This window comes from Chionomys nivalis, chromosome 3, assembly GCF_950005125.1.
Source record: "Chionomys nivalis chromosome 3, mChiNiv1.1, whole genome shotgun sequence".
Lineage (NCBI taxonomy): Eukaryota > Metazoa > Chordata > Mammalia > Rodentia > Cricetidae > Chionomys > Chionomys nivalis.
The window spans coordinates 37,331,879-37,351,267 of record NC_080088.1 but is presented as its reverse complement, the minus strand read 5'-3'; the positions used below and the strand labels follow the sequence as shown (position 1 = coordinate 37,351,267).

Below are 19,389 nucleotides of genomic sequence, written 5' to 3'. Positions count from 1 at the left end.
TGTCTTAATGCTAAATTCATATGTTTCTAATAGGGTTCAAATCTTCCCTAGTAGGAATGTCATTGCTGCATGAGTAGTGCATATTATGCTTGGAACAATTATTGCTGTTTGAAGAACTCTTGCTAAATTATTTACTTTTGAGTTGTGTTATCTTTTTGTTTTCCTGCTGTATTGTTTTATGAGAAAAATCATGAACATGGGTAGGTTTTGAGGAGAGGAATATTTGGGAAATGATGGGAAGGAGAAAGAATATGAGAAAAATGTTTTATATGGAAACTTATTAAATAAAAATGTAAGAATTTAAATAAGTTTTAAAAGAATTATTTGTTATTAAAATACTTTAAACTATTTTAGTTATTTAACTCTTAAAATTTGATAGCTTCAATAAATATGACAGAAATGATGACCTCTTAAATGTACTGTTAAGCACATACATAGTCATTTGAGGGCCAGGAAGACGGATCAGTGGTTAAGAAGCTTTGTTGTACAAGTATGTTGAACAAACCTGGGTTTGAATCCCCTTCATACAGAAAGACCAAAGCATAGTAGGGTCTGGAGACCAGAGGATGACTGGACCTTGCTGGCCAGGACTCTATCCCAAAGTAGAGTGAGAGATACTGTCTCAAAATCACTAAGTTGGAAAATGAAAAATCTTCTGGCCTCCATGTATCACACACACACATACACACAGTCATACACACATACTGATACACATTCACACAGAGACACAGATGCACACACAGAGTCATATACACACATAGAGAGAGGTACAGTCATGCATACACACACACACACTTTCTGTGAGTAATGAGAAAAGTTAAGACATAGGATAAGACCTTCAATTAATACAAGACTTTCTGAGCAGCAAATATGGAATATAGGATTTCCTCTGATTATAACAAATAAACTTACACTTGCAGCTTTTAGTCATTAAATAAATATGCATTAAAAGTAGTAGCATTTTTGGAGAGCATAAATATATTTTAAGCAATGGATTTAAACCAATAAAGAATTTCCTAAGAGAATATAAATTCAAGCTACTTCTAAAATTTATATATCTATAAAAACTACAATTTGCTTTTGTTACAAGGAGATTTAATTTGCTGAGTTATTTTAATCTATCGGAGTGGGTTTAAAATAACAAAAATTGAGATCTACATTAAAAGTGTGCATTAATGATTTAGAAATCTGTAATATTTATATGACAATCACACAGACTAAAGATTACATGAAATATTTGTTATTTATCAGTATATTAGCTTGCTATATGTGACAATACAAAACTAGAAATTTTGATGTATTTAAAGGATAAACATTAAATATTTTTCTGAAAAGGATTTATGACTTTATGAGTTTTCTCAGAGCACCTAAAACTTCCTTATTTCTTAAACTGTAAATAAAGGGGTTCAACAGAGGAATCACAATGGTGTAGAACAGAGAATACATCTTATCCTTATATTTATTTGGGCCAGACCCAGGGCTCACGTACATGAAGAAGAGAGTGCCATAGAACAAGGAGACAGAGAGCAGGTGGGCACTGCAGGTGGAGAAGGCTTTGTTTCTGCCCCTCTCAGACTTTGTTTTCAGGATGGAAAAGAGGACACAGGCATAGGAGACCATGATACTCGTGAAGGTAATAGCTTGTATGACAGCAGAAAAAATGAACACAACTAATGCATTAATAGATGGGTCAGTACAAGAAAGTGTATAGAGTGGCAAGATCTCACAGTAGAAATGATCTATTATATTGGACTTGCAGAATGTTAATCTAAATAATAATCCTACATGGACAAGTGGATGCAGAAAACCAATTATATATGAAACACTTATCAGGCAAGTGTATACTCTATTGGACATCACCACAAGATAGAACAGAGGGTTACATATGGCAACATAGCGGTCATAAGCCATCATTACCAGAAGGAAACATTCTGTGGTAGCACTGGATCCAAAAAAATAATATTGGGCCATGCATTCATGGAGGGAAATCATTTTATCATGGTCTAAGATGTTGACAAGCATCCTAGGAGTCACTGAGGATGAAGTACAGGCATCTGCAAAGGCTAAACTTCCAAGGAAAAAGTACATAGGAGTGTGAAGATGTGGGTCCTTCCAGATGAGAAAAATTAAGCCAAGGTTGCCCACCATGGTAGTAATGTAGATGAAGAAAAACACCATGAACAGGGGGACTTGCAGCTCTGAGAGATCTGTAATTCCTCTGAGAACAAACTCAGTCAGCAGAGTCCTATTGACTTCCATAATATCCCCTCAGTCTGCTCACTGTAAAGAGATATAGATGAAAGATATGACCAAGATTCAAGAAAAGTGGAATTAATGTCAGTATCACATTTTCTCTCTCAGATGCTCATTAATCCACCCATATAAGTATAGAATATTTCTGACTTTATGAATATACCTGACATACAAAGATTCTTAGAGTGATTTTGAGGTACAGTGAATTTTCATGGTGTATTTTTATGAGAATTATTAAGTAATAACCTAAACATAGCAATAAGGTCCTAGAGTACTCTCATAGTCACTCTAAGTTGCACACTTATAAGGTTTTATACACAAGTAAGAATGGAAAATATATAATACGTATGTGCTTTAGTTGCTTTAAACAATAGTGATAGCAGTACAAAGTGTATAATCAATTTCTCAACTGCTTCTTATCTTCGTTATACTGAATAACAAAAGCAGGAAGAGCTTTAGTTTTGATAATATATATCATTAATTGTTTCCTAAAAGAAACATAAAAAGATAATAAATAGATACTTTTAAATTTCTGCTATAAAACTCTGTTTACCAGTCATTGGCTCATTTAAGAAACTAATTATTTGTTATCTTGTATGTTATGACACTATAATTCTTAGCTCATGACATAGAATTAATATTTGAGCTGATATAGCCAAGATGTTAAAATAACTCTTATAAGAGGAAGCACACATGCTAATACATACACTTGTGATTTGTTTGCATCTCATAAGATGCAAAATTAAAGATACAGCTCTTACATCTTTAATTTTGCATCTTATAAGATGTATACAAATCTTCTAATTCTGAAAAGTACGCAGCTGAAAATGATTTTAATAATTTAAATACACATGCTTCTATGAAGATTGCAACAATTCTCCAGTTGCTCCCATAATCAAAGTTAGAATGTAATATTACAAAAAAGACACAATCCTATAGCAAGTGAGTTCATCCAAACAAGGAATGCTGAATGTAAAAAATAGTCTTTTATATTGAAGAACATACCACTTGGTTATGCAATACTAAATAGTAAGCAATATATACATATGTGTGTGTGTGTATTACATAACATAGACTGGGAATGGTGTTTTTATAACTAGATATTTATAAATATGTTTATATTTATAAAACTAGCAATATTAATATATACATACATATTGAAGAACAACAATTTAAAAAGAAGCCATGAAATAGGAAGATGGCAGGAGTGGGGAGTATATGGGAAGAATTAGAAAAAGGAAGGGGGGAAATTATATCATAATAATCTCAAAAATAAAATATATATTAAAGAAATAAGCCATAAAAGGAAAAATTTCCAGGGTCATCTTTATCTGTATTCCACTTAAGTGTTCAAATCATAAATTTTGTTTAAATAGAAAAGCAGAGAATGGGGACAGGAACACAATGAAGCACATTAATCGGAAATGTGTATGACAAAGATAAACAGTAAAATCTTTGAAACTTTCACAAAGTATAAACTAGTGAGAAGGATAAGTTCCATTGAAACTTGAGGCTAGGCAGGGAGAATCCAAGTCAGTATTGTTACAGTTTATCACTAAGTCAATGACACATTATACATAACTATTATCATAAACTGTGCTTCATATTTTCCAATCCTTGAGTTGCTTTTATGCACTAGAAGGTAATCATCAAGAAACAAGAACCCGGGGTATCTAACTCCCAGAATGCAAACAATTGTGGGATTCACAATCCTCAAGTTATTACATAAAGAACAACTGTCTGAATAACCTACCTACTTATGTTTTTGCTTCTATATCATATTGATAAGTCCTTTATAAACTTAGCTAAATATTTCATAGCATAGTCCGAGACTGCCAAAATCTGAAGTTTTCAGAGCATGTGCTTTCTGATTGCCCAACCACAAACATACAAAATGAGTAGCTGAAAGGACAGTAATAAAAATAAAAGCCTAAAAGGAATAATCTTGAGACAGTAAGAATAGATGGATGTGCTGAATTATTTTTTGTAAAACAAAGAAGTTATATTGTAGAAATTATTTCTTCTCATTTTTGTTGACAATATGAAACACAAACTTTGGGGTTTGATTGAACATGACAGCATATTAACTGTTAGTTTGTGTTTCATATTGAACACATATTGATCTAATAATTATTCAATTTTCTACACTAAATCTCCAAAGGGCTCAGATTATCTTTATTTTGTACTTTCTGAGATATCTTTCAGCAGTAAAACTGACTCTTTAGATACCTAATTTTATACTTTTTACGTATTTCTAGGAATGCTATCTAATCCATGAACCAGGTGAGGACAAACTGACTATTGTAAGATGCCACACACTTCTATGGTTCTCAGCAGATCTCAGTATATCTGCTACAGGAAGAATTCAATGTCAGTGTCAGAATTCATTTGCTTAGTAAAATACCCAGCATATTGGTTCTGTAACATTAAATTACAGAGTTCTTTTTGAATTTAAAATCTTTGAGTCTCAATTATATCTCCAAATTACTGGGTTATGTACCCTAATCAAAGTCATAAATCTTGTTTTAAATTGTGGCTTCACCAAGAAGCATACCCTCTGCAATCTATAAGTCTATGGTTTTTCACTGATATCAATAAGCAATATAGCAAAAACACTAAGCATAGAGTTTTTCACACATCCTCATGACTGAGTTGAAATTCCTGTTCTACAAATGCCTAAGTGTGTAGGCATACAATTTAAGAGGACCAGACAAGATGTTTACAGATTTTTTCCAATCAGTACTTCATACTATTCAATTTTATGGATAAATCCTCTCAACAGAGATATCCTTTGTATATTAGCAATTTTATGAAAAACTTAGTAGTAAAAGATTCTGCTTTAAAAATATTTACATTCCAATAAAATACTGAATCCTCACCTAGCTCCTACAAGGAGATGTATGGATGTGGATGCCATGAGATATAAGTCATCATGAAGAACTCTTAAAGTAATGAATACAGATAGCATAGGCAATTGTTCTCTTCATGTTAATTCTCCTTAAAAAGAATTTGAATTGAACAATTTTTTTTTCATATCTGAACTGCTACTTGTGAGGTTAACAGTAAAATTCCCTCAGTGCTGCTAAAATAATCCCAGTAGAATTGCCATTCTCCCGAGAGTATGCAAAGAATTAAAAAGTCTCTACAAGGAAACTATTATAAAAAATGTTTTCATATGCCCTCTTTCTTTTGAAAATCAAAACATTTCAACTTAATAAAACACATATTCCATTGAGATTCTTCTAGTGTTTTAGATGTAACAGCTTTCCAATTAAATTTATCTTATTATAAAACAACTGACAAGTGCTGAGGGATTATGGGGAAAAAAGAACCATCATTCACACTGATAAGATTGTGAACTTATCCAGTCTTTGTATAACTATTCACATAATGTTTAAAATAAAAATGTTCCATCAGGGATTTTAGTGCTCCCTCTGAGAGTCAAAGACCATCTAACAAAAACCACAACACCAATAAGAAATTTTCATTTGAGTAGTTAGCCACAGGTTTCAAAAAATTTTTCAAAACACAGTTTCTAAAACCCTACATGATATTGATGTTGCCCTTCTTGCACCCCAGAAGTAGATGGTAAGGCCCTATCACTAGAAACACCATACCTGATCTAGAGCTGTCCTGAAAGCCTCCTTCCTGAGAGTAGGCTTTCATTTACCAAAAGGAGGCATGTAAGTTTCAAAATGAGGGAAGCAAATAACAGTCCTACCTGGCTATGGTGCTTGTGAACCAGAACATAGAACAACATATCTTAAAAACCCTAAGCACACAGTAGTAGCATACATATCTTAGCAATGCCAAACATTTCACTAATTGAACTTAAGACATACTCAACAATAAGGAAACCATGCTTGATACTGGAAGCCTAGCTAAATACCCAGGATTAATAAAGTTATAGGAAGAACCTACAACTACCACTTTACTAAACCATTATAATACCTAATTAAAGTCTAAAATATTTGTCAGCATGAACACAGATAAGTGTAGCTTCATCCGTCATCAAGGAAACTTCTCTTTATAACAGACAGAGACCATTACAGCAAACCACAATGAATAAACATGCTCAGTAGTTGTTCCCCTGTAAATGTTCCTGTGGAGTTCACTTTCTCAGGTCTGCTCTGGCCCAGATCACTGGCTCAGTCCTGGTCTGCCAAAGTCTTTGGACTGGATCTGCTCCTGCTCCTATGGAACATGCTTTCTCAAGCCCACTCTGGCCTAGGCAGCTGGTTAGAGCCAGCAGCTCCCACTATTCAGATTCTGAGCATATAGCAGTCCAAATGAAACCATCAATCTTGTTTCATTTATTTCCTCAAAATACCCTTATAGATCCCTTATAGAAGCATTCATTAACTATCTCCTTTGAAGCTCTTAAAATACATCCATATATTTGATACTGACCCTTCACAGCTGTTAGAAATGTTGTATCAGTTTCTAAAAATAACTTTAGTGATATGACTGCTTTCCTCCAAGGCATTAAAACTGATCTTTGTAGCTTTGCTTCCATAGTATAATAAGATACTTAATTATTACACACTTTTAAAGTCCAATAAAGAGGCACATTAAATATACAGTAGTTAAGACTTAGACTAAATCCAAGAGGCTGTGGTAGTTAACGAAAGTCAGTAACACCATAGTTTATGATTTAGTGAATGACATATTATACATGTTTATGAACATGAGATATAATTCACATGTTTGAACCTTTTGTTGATGATCTATAAGAGATAATTCCTGAAATAATAATGCTTATTTAAATAATTATCCATCATTTCTCTCAGTTCATTTCTTGACAAGAAATCTAAATATTAGTCACGAAAAAACATGAACATAATGTCATTAAATTTTATTAAACGTGACTCTGTAGGTTGATTTTGGTAAGATGGCCATTTTTACTATGTTAATCCCACTGATTCATGAGCATGAGCAATCTTTCCATCTTCTACTATCTTCTCCATTTTCCTTCCTCAAAGGCTTGAAGTTCTCACCATGTAGGTCTTTCACTTTTTTGGTGCTGATCTAGTAGATCTATTTGTTTTGGGAGCTGATTTCATACTTTTTTGGATCATATAAACTTGCATATTTTGCATCTAATATATTGATCAAATAAATATTCTTAAATTAATTTCCCCACTAACAAAATAAAGTTACTAATATGTGTCTACAATATTTCCAGAGGGGGGAAATGGGAGAATGAAAGTGAAGCACTTGGCACTGTTGGCATGATAAATACACACTTAATGATGACTTGAATTGTATTGGTGCCTGTTTGACTTATTCATAAGTGAAGCTGCCCATCTCTTTTACAAGAGAATAGAGTTGAGGAGAGAAAAAAAATGAGATATGTTCTATCCACTGGAAACTTAATTTAACTCTATACACACACCAAAAAAACCTTTTACACATAGTGAATTCCACCTCTAAATTGACTTGGTAGAAACAAAGTTATTTAGATGGAGGAAATTAAGGAAAAATACTAGCAGAGGTAGGCCATCTTAAAGACATCACTCTAACATTTTTTTCTTTTTCTGTTGTTTTTTATTGAAAAAAATTTCTGCCTCCTCCCCTCCTCCCATTTCCCTCCCCCTTCCTTCACTCTTCTCCCCCTCCTCCCACTTCTCTCCCCCTCCCTCTCCAGTCCAGAGAGCAGTCAGGGTTCCCTGCCCTGTGGGAAGTCCAAGGTCCTCCCCACTCCATCCAGGTCTAGGAAGGTGAGCATCCAAACTGGCTAAGCTCCCACAAAGCCAGTGCCTGCAGTAGGATCAAAATTATTATAGCATTTCACATCTGAGTGCATCAGATGCAACATTAAGCCACAGACATTTGCTTCCTAAATACAATACAACTTTGAAGTCTGATCAGGTTAACACTATGTCATCTTCTCTGGTGTTTACAACTTACCTTTTACAACATTGCACTCGAGTCTTTTTTTTTTTTCAAGATTCTCTATTTTCATAAAGAGTGCCTTACTTTTGTTCTAGTTGCTCTAGCAGAATACCCTAGACTATCTACTTCAGAGAGAAAGGACTGGTGAAATTTCTTTGGACCACCAGCAACTAATAATCACATAAAGACTTCTTATTAAGTATGAAAGCTTGGCTTTCCCTTAGGCTTGTTCCCCCATATCTCCTATATGTTAACCTGTTTATATTAATCCATGTTCTGCCAGGTGGCTTTTTTCCTCTTCTCCATATTGTATGTTCAGTTTCCTCTGCATCATGCTAGTGAATCCCCACCAAAGATTCTTCCCCTGGGTTCTTTGTTCTCCCTGTAAGTCCCATCTATCCTCTCTTGCCTGATTATCAGCCATTCAGCTCTTTGTTAGAACAATCAGAAGATGCTTTAAGAAGGTGAAGTAAAACATTGAGGTACTTCATAGTTTACAAAAAGATTATCCCACAGCATTTCCCCCTTTTGTCTAAATAAAAAGGAAAATTTTCAATGCTACCACAGTAAAAAATATATACAATACAACCAATTATCAAGTAAGAGTTGCATTCCCAATGTCCAGTCCATTTGTATTTGGCAAATTCAGAAAAAGGACTCTATTATCTATCCTATCTTGGTGATTCCAACATTCTATAACTAAACCATTTTTAATCATAATTTTTTACCTACCTAACAATAATTCTTTTAGAAGTTAAAATATTTTCTTTGATAAACAACTTAAACTTTTATATTTCTCAACCCTATAAACTACATTTCTTAATTTGTATGTTTCTTTTCTGAATTTGGTTACAAGGAAAACTAAAACTGTTAATAATTTAGTCTTTACCTCTATTAGAAACCAGAGAAGGATAAAATATTACCTGAGTAAACAGGAAGTTCAAAACAAGCAACTTCCAAACCTATATAAATGGCAGAGATATCTGGTTGCCTAGAAAGTCAACTTAAGTTCCTCTGCAACATTGTGGCATCCATTTTCAGTCTATAAACCTAAAATATCTAATAGACTTTTCTTTACAGTATAAATTTTGAAAAACAAGCCTACTTATCTTTTCAAAGTTTAACAGTTGACTATCTTTGTTCTCTCCTATCCATTTGGTCAGCAGCTGAGGCAAGGACAGTTTCTTTTCCAGTGGCTAGCTTTGCCACATCGAAAGCAAGCTCCATATGGAGGGTATCCAATGCCCAAAATCTTCTCTGAAATAGATTGGTGCTGCCAGTAGCAGACATATCTCACTGTCTTTAAAAATATGATTATTAAACATATTAAATGCCATATTCTGTAGATCCCTGGGGTGTTTGAAAATAATCTATATATCTGAAATATATCTCTGTTTAACCTTGAAAACAAATCTAACATGAATACAACTTTGATTGTTATAGATAACTACTAACCTGCATTTCTTAATTATCCTAAATAGTTTATAATAATTGCTTTCAAGGAGTAGAACCTTACATTTAAATTAGCTAAATAAGTACAATATTCTAAACAAAGTAGATAAATAGATAGATAGATAGATAGATAGATAGATAGATAGATAGATAGATAGATGATAGATAGATAGATAGATATAACACAAATAACCTTAAATTTGTATCAGTATACAAAATTCCACACCAATGTAAAATATTTGAGACTAGTAGCTGCTTTTTAGTTTAATCTACCCTTTTATTCAATCTTTCCTATATCTCTATGCCATTTTTTTCACTAGATAGAAGAGAAGGAAATAAATCCCTCAATCTAGCCTTCATTGTTTAGTTTCCACCTTGACTATGACCAACAACAACTTGCACCTACCGCCCCAACAATAAAAAATGTTCACCACCCACTGAATAACCAAAAGCCACCCACCACAGCTTTAGGAAATGTGGATAGCATGTTCTTAAAATTATTTCCTGCTGTCTTCAGGCAATTGCATCTTTTGAGAGCCCTGAGAAAAGAAAACTGGAATAATATTAAAGGCCAGGGAGAGCTAACGGTCTCATTTGTTGTCTAGTCTGTGTGTGATGGGAAATGCAGGGCTTAACTGAAATCCTGACTGAAGTAGTCTATGAGACTCAACCATCTTGTCTAGCCACTATGAAGTTGTTCTAGATGCAGATTTTTTAGGAAACTGCAACAGATGTATTCTGAGAGGATGGATAACCTGGCTACTTCTCCTCACTGATGTCTGGTCCTTTTTTGTTCAAAAAATACACAAACTTTTAAAGGTAACATACATATGTACATTAATACAAGCATAGAATGTGTGGTATGACCAAATCAGCTAAAAATGATTTTCTGTTCTGTGACTGAACTGGCAAAAGACATCTCTCAACTTTATAAAGCAATTTGAACTATATAACCAAACTGCAATATAAATCTCTAATCATGTCATTGGAAAGAATGATATTCACTAAGCCATATGGACTTTGTAGCCAGCAAGATGAATCATGTCTCATCCAGTCTTAGAGTTGTTCCCATATACAGGCATCATATATATATATATATCACCTGTCTTATAGTTTTTCTTGGTTTCTTACTTCATATCTGCAGCCAAGTTAGAAAGTCAGTACATCTAAAGAAGACTCTTAATGGAATGTGTGTTTTATTATCATTAAGTTGTAATGCTTTTGTTTTCAAACAAAAGAAAACATGGAAACAATTGTTATAATAGGTTTGTTAGAAGTGACTTCTTAATTTTTGAATACTATCAGGAGACTGGCTATTCTACTGGGATTCTGTTAGTATTAAAGGAATTTTAGTGTTGACCTCACAAGCAGCATTTAAGATGTGAAAAAAAACATCATTTTCATCCAAACACTTTTTAAGGAGAATTGACATGAAGAGAAAAATTGCCTATGCTGTCTTCATTCTTCACCATAAGCGTTCTTCATGATGATGTAAATCTCATGGTATCTATATCAGTATGTCTTCTTGTAGGCATTAGGTGAGATAGAGTATTTTATTTGAATGAAATTATTTTTTAAAGTAGAATATCTCAATACTAAGAGTCTTTTCATAAAAGTGCTAATATACTAAGATGTCTGGTGAGAGGATCTGTGGAATACCAAATAAAATAGAAATCAGAACTGATTGTGAAAAACTCTGAAACATCTTGTCTGGTCCTCTTAATTTTTATGCATACACTTAGGTATTGGTACCACAAGAATTTGAATCCAGTCATATAAATGTGTGAAGAACTCTGAACAGTTTTTTTTGCTGTGCTGCTTATAGACATCAATGAAAAACCTTGGATTAAGATTGATGAGGGTATGCTTATTGATGAGCTCAAAACTTTGTAGAAAAAGATAAAACAAGATTCACAAGATGTATTACTGCAGATAACCGAGTTATTTAGAGGTAGTAACTGAGGATCAAAGATTTTGAAATTAAATGTGTGTGTGTGTGTGTGCGCATGTGTGCACACACATGCACATGCATGCTCCTGTAAGATAAAAATACAGAACCATATCCTGGATATTTTACTAAGTAAATGTTTTCTGGCACTGACATTCCAAACCTTCCTGTAGCAGAAAGACTTTCCCAACTGCAGAGAACCATATAAGTGTGTGAGATTTTTCTATACTGAGTACTGTCCTCCCCTGGATCATGCTTTAGATATCATTCCTAGAAATATGTAAAATACTCTTGTATCTTAAGAGTCACTTTCATTGCAGATACTAAATGAGGATAATCTGATGCCTCTGCGAATTTAGTGTAGAATATCAAATAATTATTAGACTCACAGTCAGCTTCTCTGTTAGTTAATATGTTTTGATGTCAAGTCAAAGCCCAAACAAAGATTTTGTTTCATATTCTCAACAAAAATGAAAAGGAATAATTTCTACAATATAACAATATTACTTTTCTGTTTCAGAAAAAAAATTCTTTAGTACATCCATATACTTTACTGTCTCAAGATTATTCTTTGCAGGCTTTTTTTCTTTTAACTAACTCTCAGTTTTCCATAGTAGGGTTGGGTAATTGGAAAACACATGCTTTGAGAAAATCAGCTTTTGGTAGTCACAAACTGAGGTGTTGAATATTTACCTAAGTACATAAAGAATTTATCAATATAATATAGAGACAAAAACATAGGTGTGTATCAGCAATGCAAGAAATTGAATAGCTGAAGCATAGTTTATGCTCATAATCATGCATAACGTGTCATTGACTAAATGCTTAACGGACAATGTTGACTTGGATTTCCCTCCTTACGCCCAAGTTTTGCAGAATCTATCCTTCTTACTATTTTCCAGTTTGTGAAACTTTCAAGCATATTTTGAGAATTTATTTTGCTTTATGTATCTTTGTCAAGGATATTTTGTGTTAATTTGCATTATCATGTTCTCCTCAACTGATTTTCTCTTTTAAAAAATTTGCAATTTAAACACTTAAGTAGAATCCAGATAATGATGACACTGTTAATTTTTGCTTATTGTGACTATTTTTAATGTAATTTTTATTTTTGAGATTCTTATATGATTACATAATTCCCTCATCTCTATCAATCTCTTCCCATATACTCTCTACCACTGCTCTCTTTCAAATTTATGCCTTCTTTTTCTTTAATTGTTTTGATGCACATATATGTGTCTATATACTTACATACATGTATGTATTCCTAGTTTCATCAAAACAACCTTCTAAATTTGTATAATGTTCTTTTTGTATATGTGTTCAGGTCTGAACAATTAGTTTTGGGTAACCAACTGGTATGTTCTTCCCTTCAGAAGACTTTTTTCATTATTTTTATGAACTTATTTGTTGCAGAGTTGTGGCTTCTTTTGTAAGGTTATATTGTAACCTTGAAAACTCCCTTTGTACTTCTATAGGAATAACTGTACAATTGTCACAATCTCCTTGGAAGCATGTGTAATCAAACTATTAAAAGGCCTTATTAGCTGCATTCTCTTTGGAGTTGGAAAGTGTATGTACAGTACTTGTATTGATCTGTAATATGCAGCAAATAACTTGAGTGTGTGTGAACATGTATGTTTTCTCTTATAGTTATTTTAACATCTTGAGCATATCACATGTTATCAATTCTATGTCATGAGATAAGTATTATAGTGTCATAATGTAGAAGATACAAAATAGTTAGTTTCCTAAATGAACTAAAAGCTTCTCAGTAAAATTTTCTTGAAAAAATGAAAAAATATTTATTTAAAATAAGAGGTGAAATTATTATCTTTTTATCTTTTTGTTTGTCTTAGATAAAAATTAATGATTAAAATATATTATTAAAACTAAACTTTCTGCTTTTGTTGTTTAGTATAAAGAAGGTAAGGAACATTTGAGATATTTATTATGCAGCTTTGTACTTTTATCAGTATTGTTAAAGTAGCTGTACTGGATAAGCATTAATTATTTTTCATTCTTTCTTGTGAATAAACATTACAACTATCTATGGAACTTGAGTAACTATGATGATACAGTAAGACCTTATTGGTGTCTTTAGGCTATTCCTTAATATTTCTCGTATAAACATACCATTAAAATTCACTTTATCTCAAAATAATTGTAAGAAGCATCGTATGTTAGGTGTATTTGTAAAATAAGAAATATTTTATACTTATATGGGTTGATTAATGAGCATCTGAGAGAGAAAATGTGGCTCTGACATCAATTACACCTTGCTTGAATCTTGGTCATAATTTCTTCATCTAAATTTCTTTACAGTGAGCAGCCTAAGGGGATATTATGGAAGTGAACAGGACCCTGTTGACTGAGTTTGTCCTCAGAGGAATAACAGATTGTCCAGAGCTGCAAGTCCCCCTGTTCCTGGTGTTCTTCTTCATCTATGTCATCACCATGGTGGGCAACCTTGGCTTAATTTTTCTCATCTGGAAGGACCCACATCTTCACACTCCTATGTACTTTTTCCTTGGAAGTTTAGCCTTTGCAGATGCCTGTACTTCATCCTCGGTGACTCCTAGGATGCTTGTCAACATCTTAGACCATGGCAGAATGATTTCTCTATTTGAATGCATGGCCCAATATTGTGCTTTTGGATTCAGTGCCACCACAGAATGTTTTCTTCTGGTAATGATGGCTTATGACCGCTATGTTGCCATATGTAACCCTCTGTTCTATCTTGTGGTGATGTCCAACAGAGTGTGCACTTGCCTGATAGGTCTTTCATATACAATTGGTTTTCTGCATCCACTTGTCCATGTAGGATTATTATTTAGATTAACATTCTGCAAGTCCAATATAATAGATCATTTCTACTGTGAGATCTTGCCACTCTATACACTTTCTTGTACTGACCCATCTATTAATGCATTGGTGGTGTTCATTTTTGCTGCTGTCATACAAGCTATTACTTTCATGAGTATCATGGTCTCCTATGTTCATCTTCTCTTTTCCATCCTGAAAACAAAGTCTGAGAGGGGCAGACACAAAGCCTTCTCCACCTGCAGTGCCCACCTGCTCTCTGTCTCCTTGTTCTATGGCACTCTCTTCTTCATGTACGTGAGCCCTGGGTCTGGACCAAGTAAATATAAGAATAAGATGTATTCTCTGTTCTACACCATTGTGATTCCTCTGCTGAACCCCTTTATTTACAGTTTAAGAAATAAGGAAGTTTTAGGTGCTCTGAAAAATCTCATAAAGTCATAAATGATTTTCTGAGAAATATTTGGTCTTTATTTTTTTAAAAAATTCAAAATTGCTAATCTTGTATTGTCACACATAGCATGCTAATATACTGTTAAATAATGAAATATTTATGTAAACATAGTCTGTGATATTGTCAGAAATATAGATTTCTAAATCATTAATGAATACTTTAAATCTAGATTTTCATTATTTGTTATTTTAAATCCATGCATATAAATTAAAATTAACTCAACAAATTAAATCTTGTAACATAAACAAACTGTGGTGTTTACAGGTATATAAATATTAATAGTGGTTTGGATTTATATTCCCTAAGGAAATCCTTCTTTTTTTATAAAGTCTTTCTTTAAAATATGTTTATACTCTTCAAAAATATGTTTTACTACTTTTAATGCATTTCTATTTAATGGCTAAAAGTGGCAAATTTAAGTTGATTTGTAATAATAGGAAAACTTATATTCCATATTTTCTCTACACAGATTTTGCTTTTAAGTGAAGGTCTTACCTTATGTAGTAACTTCTCTCTTTACCCACAGAAATGTGTGGTGTGTGGGTATGTGTGGGTGTGAGGGGGAGAGGAAGAGAGAGAGAGGGGGGGGGGCAGAAGAAGTTATCAGTTGTCCTGCTTCTCGTTTTCCAACTTAGTGATTTTGAGACATAATCTCTCACCTAACCTTGAGGATAGCTTCTGTCCAGCCAGTCCCAGTGATCTTCTGGTCTCCAGATTCTGCTTTGCTTTAGCTACTGGTAACTGACTTTTTGGATAGAGGATTCAAACTTAGGTTTATACAATGTGCTTGTACAGCAAACTCTCTTACTCATTGACCCACCTTCCCAGACCTCAAATTACTTTTTATGTGAGATTTAACAAGACATTTGAAGAGGTAAATATTTCATCATATTTATTGAAGTTACCAAATTTTAACATTTAAATGAGTAAAATTGTTTAAATTATTTTAATATCACATAATTCTGACTCATTTTAAAGCTTATTTAATCTTTTTTATTTAAAATGTTTTCATAACTATATATTGCTCATATTCTTTCCCCTCCACCTACCGTTCCCAGATATTCCTCACTTCCTTACCTACCAAAGTTTATGTTTTTCCTCACAAAGCAAAGCAACAATATCAACAACCAAAACCCATAAAATATATTATTTAGCAAGAATTTTTCAAGGAGCTGGGCGGTGGTGGCGCACGCCTTTAATCCCAGCACTCGGGAGGCAGAGGCAGGCGGATCTCTGTGAGTTCGAGACCAGCCTGGTCTACAAGAGCTAGTTCCAGGACAGGCTCCAAAACCACAGAGAAACCCTGTCTCGAAAAACCAAAAAAAAAGAATTTTTCAAGGAGGAATAATGACTACAAGGAAAATATTCAGTACTGCTGAGGCAATGACATTCTGATTAGTGAAGATTTCAAATCAATAGAAAACATTAATTTAGCATTAAGACATATTTTAATCATATCCTTGAGACACACAGATACATTTTATCCATCAGGTTTCAGATAACCCATCCCATAGATGGATAGAGAATAAAATTTTGTTCTACCAGTGATGTGGGATGTCCTTTTGTATATGTGTCACTTTCATTAGTTAATGAATAAAGGTCTTTTGACCAATGCCTTAGCAGAGATAAGCCAGGCAGGAAATCTGAACAGAGATATATAAAGAGAATAGGCAGAGTTAAAAAACAATACCCAAATTCCAAAAATTATTGTTTTAAATATTTGTTTTCATTTAAAGGTGGTTGATTATAAGAAGTTAATGGTCACAATAAATCTCTTTCTAACAAACAGAGGAAATATGATACAGAAATGAATACTTTTTTTTGGTTTTTTTTTTGGTTTTTTGAGACAGGGTTTCTCTGTGGCTTTGGAGCCTGTCCTGGAACTAGCTCTGTAGACCAGGCTGGTCTCGAACTCACAGAGATCCGCCTGCCTCTGCCTCCCGAGTGCTGGGATTAAAGGCGTGCGCCACCACCGCCCGGCCAGAAATTGTTATATATATATATATATATATATATATATATATATATATATATTGCTACTCTTCATTAAGGTATTATGTTTAAACATCTCATTTAAAAAGGTAATGTATAATTTAAAATTACAGATTAATAGATAGTCATTTATAATAGTTAACCTTATACTCATGATAGTTATAGATAGTTTCTAGATATAAAGAGATATATTTCAGTTAGATCATTTTCAACACTTTGAAGACTAACAGAATATGGCATTTAAAAAGCTTTAAGGTCTTAGACCTTTCTCAACAATGAGACATATCTGCTTCTGGCAGCACCAATTACTTTATAGAGGCTAGTGATCATTGAAGAAACTCATTATTTGTCTTCAGTGTAACAATGCTAGTCATTTGGCCAAGAAACTGATATTGCCTGGACTGCTTGATGGTATACTCAATAAACTGGACATGCAGAACCCACAGAAAATGACTGCTGAAGTTGCCAAAAGAATGTGAGACAGCCCTTCAGGGGTCCTGCTTCACAGAAGAAACCACCAGTCATTCTATAGGACACAAAAGAAAGCAAATGACAAACTTTGCCAGTGCAAGACAAAACAGATCTTCAAGTTTCCTGCTTCATTGATAAGTCTGCTAAATATTATGGGCCTATAAACTGATGCCCCAACAATACAAAAAAACTGATTGAATATCCAGGCAGTGAGATATCTCTGTCATTTCTAGAGCTTTGGAAGTTGCTTACAATGCACTTCCTGTTTACATAGGCAATATTATATTTTTCTGGGGTCTTTGATGGAGTTGAATATAGGTAGTTATAGTTTTCCTTATTTATGATAAAAGATAAATTAGATATAAAATTTCAGGCACACAAGATGGGATAGATGATAGAGTATTTTCCTTAATTTGCCAAATGCAAATGGATTAAATATTGTAACTATAATTCTTGCTTGATAACTGTCTTGTATATATAATTTTACTATGGTAAAGTTAAAGCCTCCCTTTTTATTTAGACAGATAATGGGAGATGACATGGGATGTCTTTCTGTATATGTGCTGCTTTAATTGATTAATGAGTAAAGCTGCTTTGGCAAATGACTTAGCAGAGTTAAGCAAGACAGGAAATCTGAACAAAGATATATAGAGAGAGTAGGAAGAGTAAGAGAGATGCCAAATATACCTTGAGGAAACAAAATATGTAGAAAATGAGAAAACATCATGGCCTCATGGCAATACACATACAAATAGAAAAGTGTTAAGCTAAGATGTAAGAGTGAACTCAAAATAAGCCTGAAACAGCAGCCAAACAGTGCTGTAATTAATATAGCTTCTGTGTATTATTCAGGTCTGGGAAGACAGGAAACAAAAGTTCAGTATCCCTCTACATTGAAGCTATTTTTTTTCATCTTAAAATAAACATAAAACCTTAATTTTGTAAGTATAAAGAGAAGATTAATTTTTTGTCAGTATAATTTTGACCTAATTTTTTTCAAAAATTGTTTTTATTATGTACATCTATAAATAATTTATTATATTTTTTTAAAAAAATACTAATCCAAGTTTCCACTCTCTCCCCTCCTCCCTTTCCCTCTCACCCCACTCTTATCCAATCTTCACAAAGAGTAAGTCACATTGCTTTGTGGAAGGTCCAAGGCCCTAGACTGAGCAGGGTAACATCCAAAGAGAATAGGTTCCCAAAAAGTCAATACATGCAGTAGGGATAAATCCTGATGCCACTGCCAGTGGCCCCTGAGTTTGACCCAGCCATGCAACTATCAACCACATTCAGAAGGATTAGTTTGGTTAGAAACAGACAAGATCACCTGACAAAATTGGGAACATGGGGGTGAAGGGGGCAGGGAGGGTGAAAGGGGAAGAGAAGTGGTAAAAGGGAGCGGTCAGGAGACGAAAGGAATTTTTAATAGCTTTTAATTTAGTGAACTTAATCATATTTATACTGCCTATACATTTTATCACTCATGCATTGTACTAAAAAGTTGACCATTCTAGTTTTATCTTTATACATTTATATTTTGAAGAATCCTTTACTGTTAGATCTGAACTAATTTATGAGGGGTGCACCCAACCACTGAGACAGGGGGGCCGATCTATTGGGAGCTCACCAAGGCCAGCTGGACTGCTACTGAAAAAACATGGGATAAAACCGGACTCTCTGAATGTGGTGGACAATGAGAGCTGACGAGAGGCCAAGGAGAATGGCACAGGGACTTTCATCTGGCGATGGATCGAGAGAGAGATAGAGACCCAATTTGGAGCAACGGTCTGAGCTCTTAAGGTCCAAATGAGGAGCAGAAGGAGGGAGAACATGAGCAAGGAAATCAGGACCACGAGGCGTGCACCCACCCACTGTGACAGTGGAACTGATCTATTGGGAGCTCTCCAAGGCCAGCTGGACTGGGACTGAATAAGCATGGGTTGAAACTGGACTCTCTGAACATGGCGGACAATGAAGGCTGATGAGAAGCCAAGGACAATGGCACTAGGTTTCGATCCTAATACATGAACTGGCTTTGTGGGAGCTTAGCCTGTTTGGGTGCTCACCTTCCTGGGCCTGGATGGAAGTGGGAGGACCT

At 34.0% G+C, this 19,389-nt stretch overlaps 2 protein-coding genes across 2 annotated transcripts; one reads left to right on the top strand and one right to left on the bottom strand.

The window, feature by feature from the left end:
* Nucleotides 1-1,338: 1,338 nt before the first annotated feature.
* Nucleotides 1,339-2,259, bottom strand: LOC130871671 (olfactory receptor 5AC1-like). The gene has a single exon (XM_057765220.1). The coding sequence runs from the start codon at nucleotides 2,257-2,259 to the stop codon at nucleotides 1,339-1,341; it is 921 nt and encodes a 306-aa protein (XP_057621203.1).
* An 11,635-nt stretch (nucleotides 2,260-13,894) lies between these two features.
* Nucleotides 13,895-14,815, top strand: LOC130871714 (olfactory receptor 5AC1-like). Its single transcript, XM_057765278.1, has one exon. It carries the CDS (start codon nucleotides 13,895-13,897, stop codon nucleotides 14,813-14,815), a length of 921 nt encoding a protein of 306 aa, XP_057621261.1.
* The last annotated feature ends 4,574 nt before the right edge of the window (nucleotides 14,816-19,389 follow it).

What these genes read in the sequence shown, in the direction of transcription:
- LOC130871671 (XM_057765220.1), bottom strand. Translation starts at nt 2,259, where the DNA reads ATGGAAGTCAATAGGACTCTGCTGACTGAGTTTGTTCTCAGAGGAATT.
- LOC130871714 (XM_057765278.1), top strand. Translation starts at nt 13,895, where the DNA reads ATGGAAGTGAACAGGACCCTGTTGACTGAGTTTGTCCTCAGAGGAATA.